The 4,806-nt window shown below is 27.3% G+C and overlaps 1 protein-coding gene across 1 annotated transcript; it reads left to right on the forward strand.

Annotated features, from left to right (window-relative positions):
• Positions 1 to 768: 768 nt before the first annotated feature.
• LOC114192634 (polygalacturonase-like) lies at positions 769 to 2,556 on the forward strand. The gene is made up of 4 exons (XM_028082413.2): positions 769 to 916; positions 1,054 to 1,362; positions 1,469 to 1,987; positions 2,114 to 2,556. Exons 1-4 carry the CDS (start codon positions 794 to 796, stop codon positions 2,348 to 2,350), a joined length of 1,188 nt encoding a protein of 395 aa, XP_027938214.2. The 5' UTR covers positions 769 to 793; the 3' UTR covers positions 2,351 to 2,556.
• The last annotated feature ends 2,250 nt before the right edge of the window (positions 2,557 to 4,806 follow it).

A 4,806-nucleotide genomic window follows, 5' to 3' on the forward strand; every position in this document is an offset into this window, starting at 1 on the left:
GCAAACTACAATAACAATTCTGTTAATTCCTATAGTGAGATTTATCCAAATATGTGTTATAGATATATATTATATACGATAACTTTTTAATATATAACATAATCAAAAATTTAATTTGAATTTATTTTTAATTTTGTATGTTGTTTTAGAATAATGAATATAATATATTTTAACTATATTTATAATGTTATTTCTAAATATGATACATTACATATTTTATATATATATATATATATATATATATATATATATATATATATATATATATATATATATAATAAGTATATGGTTTTTTATACTGATATACTTATGCGTATATTTCATTTTCTTAATATTATATTGTTTAAAAGATTCAAGTTTTATAGTAATATAATTTAAATTAATAATTATAGTAATGAATTTATTAATTTGAAGTTAAATGAAATAATTAAATTCATATTTTAAACTTAACCATATTATTAAAGTTTTGAAATAATTTTATCTAAAATAAAGAAAATATTAGGAATTCATTTAACTAAGCCCTGGATTTAAAATACTTAACTAAATAAAAAAATTACCTAAATTGAATTAGTTTTTCACCAACGATTGCTTCTACGGAAAACACGATCATAAATCGTGACGTAAAGTTAATAGTAAATAAGGGAATCCTAAAAATATACTAACAACTAAAAGAAGAAGATACACATGTGGATGATAATTTGCATTAGAATTGCTTATAATATTAATGGTCTTTAAGCCTTGCTAGGACACTATAAATAAAGTTGTGAAATAATAAAAAACAAGAAATAAAAATATGAAGTTCTCCATGATCATATTATTTTTCTCTTTTTCTTCTGTAATTAATTTTGTTTTAGTTCAATCAGCGACTCTTGAAATATCAAAATTTGGAGGAAAACCAAACACAAATATAGCTAAGGTATGTTCTTTTATATTCAACAAAAAATATATGATATTGTCTTGATGAAAAAAAATACACATTTGATCGTAAATCATAGATTTCTTTTGTTACTATTACAATGATTTCCAATAACGTAATATTTTCATATTCACAAGGCTCTTACAAGTGCTTGGGCTGAAGCATGTGCATCCACATCTGCTGTCAAAATTGTGATTCCAAGTGGAACATATCAAATGACCCATGTAGATGTAAAAGGTCCTTGCAAGGCTCCTATTGAAATTCAACTTGATGGTACAATTAAAGCACCTCCAAAGCCAGAGGATGTTGGCGGTGATCAATTGCTCCGGATTGGCTATGTTAACGCCTTAACCATATCTGGTAAAGGAGTTATTGATGGTCAAGGTTCATATGCTTGGAAACAAAATGATTGTTCAAAAAACACTAAGTGCAAACTGCTTGGCATGGTAAATAAATATTTTTGTCAAAATTCAAATAAAATATAACAACTTGTGTATTTATCAAAATTATAGTTCATTAACTTTTTTTAATTCTTTTATCATATGTCAACAGAATTTGGGTTTCAATTTCATCAATAATTCAATAATTCGTGGAATTACAACCAAGGATAGCAAACACTTTCACGTAAATGTTTTGGGTTGCAACAATTTCACATTTGATGGATTTAAAGTAAGTACTCCAGGTGATAGTGCCAATACTGATGGCATCCACATTGGAAGATCCACTGGTGTGAATATTCTTAATACAGACATTGCCACCGGAGATGATTGTGTCTCACTAGGTGATGGTAGCAGACAAGTACTTGTCCAAAATGTGAAATGTGGACCTGGTCATGGTATTAGTATTGGAAGTCTTGGCAAATACAAGGAAGAAGAGTCTGTTGATGGTATCACAGTTAAGGGTTGCACTTTGAAAGGAACTACCAATGGAGTGAGGATTAAGACTTGGCCTAATGAGCCAGGAACAATTACAGTTACTAACATGAGATTTGAAGATATTACCATGGATAATGTTATGAACCCTGTCATCATAGACCAAGAGTATTGTCCATGGAACCAATGCTCCAAACAGGTATTTAGTTCCTTATTATCTATTAATGCACACATTGCCATTATTATTTTAGTAACAAAATATTTCGTGCACCAAGATGACTTAAAATCCTAATCTATCCTATCTCTTATTGTTGTGATGGTTCAGAATCCATCGAAAATAAAGATAAGCAAAGTTATCATCAAGGATATCAAGGGAACTTCAGGAACCAAAGAAGGAATTATTCTTGCTTGTAGTAGTGGTGTACCCTGTGAGGGAGTAGAGATATCTAATGTTGATCTCACATTCAAAGGAGCTCCGGTAATAGCGACGTGTTCTAATGTCAAGCCAAAAATAACAGGAAAGGCTCCTGCCTGTACAGCTCCAAGTACTAAAAAAGAATAATTCAAATTTGTTTAGACAATATAAACGTACAATTTTTTTTCTAGAAGAGTGAAGAGTCAATTATACTAGTAGTTATAATTGTAATTCCTTATTAAATAATCACTTGAAACAAATTCAAGTAAATCGATAATCATGTATATAATCATTTTTGAATAATAGAGTGTTTTAATTATTTGACTATAACATGTCAAATAAAGATTTTTTAAGTTATTTGTAGTATTAAAAAGTTTATGAAATGATAAAATTCATCTAAGTCAAGAAAATATTTATTTCTTCAAGTGATTTAGATTAATTTTCTTTAATATATGTGATCAAAATATGAAGAAACGATGATTTTTTTAAAGAATATATTAAAACTAATTTGATGGGTTTAGAATTTTGTTGATAGGTTAACTCAAGTTATTACTACTTTTTAATTTCAATTTTTTTATAATAATAATATTCATGGATTTTAATTTTAGAATTATATTTTTTAAAATAAACCGTAGAAAATTTCTCTTTTTTTTAATATTTACATTAAAATCAGTTTATAACACTTTTATATAATTTGATAGTATAATTGTACCAAATTTCTTTATCAAAGTTGCATGTTGTAGTTAATGGATTTAGTATAATTTTTTTTCTGTTGCTGAAAAGGGTTGAATAAATTTATTGGATGTCCTCTTAGGAAATTCAATAATTTTGGCAATTCATAGAATGACCATTGGTTGGGGTTCATGAACACCATATTTTCTTGATGATAAAGTGACAATTTTGCCCTTCTCTTTCCCAACTTCTGTACCCGACCTTGTAACCAACTCATACTCCTTCACTTTGATTTCCTTCTTCCCTCAACGACATCGTTTCAGACTGTGTAATCCGAAACATTTACGAATTACACAGTTGAGAGCTAAAATTGAAAAATGAAAAACTACTTTTATTTATTTCATTGAAGGTATAGCTGGTATTTTAGGGACCATGGAGGTGCTGCAAGAAAACAAAGGGGTGGGTGCATATGCAATGACCCTTAGAATTTCGTTCTCTAAATGATAAAAATTTAATTCTCCTAAAAACTTAATTAGGAATTACAAAAATATTTTTGTGTTTGTGAGTATCCACCGATAAAGTTCATAAAGTCTGCAGCGGTTGGTTAATATTTATGGATATTTATCATCTTTGGGTAATTGTAACGGATGTTTTAATATTAATTTATTAATTGGTCGGATGTGATATTATATTATTTGTATCGATGGATATTTATTATTCGACAAAAATAAAAATAAAAATAATATTTAATTTATATTTAATTAAAAATAAATTTTATTTTATTTTATTTTATATTTAATTTAATTTATATTTTATTTCATAATTTTTTGTAGTTTTAATTAAATTTTATTTTAAAAATTTATAAATTATTTTTTTTAAATATTCGTGGATATTCACTTGTACATAAATATTTTTTTAAAAGGGTACTCGCGTAGATAACAAAATGGATAACACGTGAATTTTGTTTGTTGGAAGTCGAGTTGAGGATAAATACTATTTGCATCTATCCGACCCATCACTATCCCTAAACTTAATGTATCGTGTAAAATTATAACATCATGTGAATAACATTACTTGTTAACTATTAATTTCAGGTCTTCGTTAATTTTTAAATTTATATATTTTTTTCTTTTAGCAAGTAAATAATATATGTAATATTTTTTATTTAATTATTTTCTTTTAAATGTTTATGTTGTAAACATCAAATAGTGCCAACAATTGTATTCTTATCAACACTTAAATACTTTTGGACTAAACTTTTCATAAATGTGTTTGGTTTGAGCTGTAATATTGATAATAGTATAAATTAAACGTATAATATTTGAATAGTAGTCTATCTACAAATGACCATGAAGTCAATAGGCCATAAAAAATTATTTTGTATAAATTGCACACAAAAAGTCTGGAAAATAAATTGGAAACCAAATCCCACATCTCTGATGGAGCAGCTGCTATAATAGGAAATTTAAAACCAAATTTTTTATTATATTATTGCAAAGTGTAACCGGACATTAATATAACGAAGTGCCGGTAAGAAAAATACTGATAGAACCAAAGGTACATTCATACTTTATTTAATAAATGAACTAAATGAGATGAGAATTTAAGAGTGAGCCTAACTTTTATATTGAGTAAAATGAGAATGTTAAGCATTATATAAGAATAAGATCCATAAACTCTATTATCTTAAGATTTTTGGTTCAAAGTGTTGTCAATCCCTTATGTGTGGAATGGACTCATGTTTCATTAATGTTGTATCTCTTTAGTGATTCTTTCTCGAAAGACCTAATAATGGAATCATAACCAGGTGCAGTGACTAGCTTAGAGGAGTCATTGTATCGAAAGTCTTCTTGATAGTGGGTGATGAGGTAAGCGTGTCCTGGTCAGATGAACAACGGTACAAGTAAGGGGTCCTCGATAGTTAGCTCGAG

Source organism: Vigna unguiculata, chromosome 7, assembly GCF_037176805.1.
Source record: "Vigna unguiculata cultivar grain cowpea cultivar isolate G323 ecotype 2 chromosome 7, ASM3717680v1, whole genome shotgun sequence".
In the NCBI taxonomy this organism is placed as follows: Eukaryota; Viridiplantae; Streptophyta; class Magnoliopsida; order Fabales; family Fabaceae; genus Vigna; species Vigna unguiculata.

Excerpts from the sequence above, each read along its gene's own strand:
- LOC114192634 (XM_028082413.2), top strand. The coding sequence starts at position 794 with ATGAAGTTCTCCATGATCATATTATTTTTCTCTTTTTCTTCTGTAATT. Across the intron at positions 917-1,053 it reads CAAACACAAATATAGCTAAG|GCTCTTACAAGTGCTTGGGC; the intron begins GTATGTTCTTTT and ends CATATTCACAAG. Across the intron at positions 1,363-1,468 it reads AGTGCAAACTGCTTGGCATG|AATTTGGGTTTCAATTTCAT; the intron begins GTAAATAAATAT and ends ATATGTCAACAG.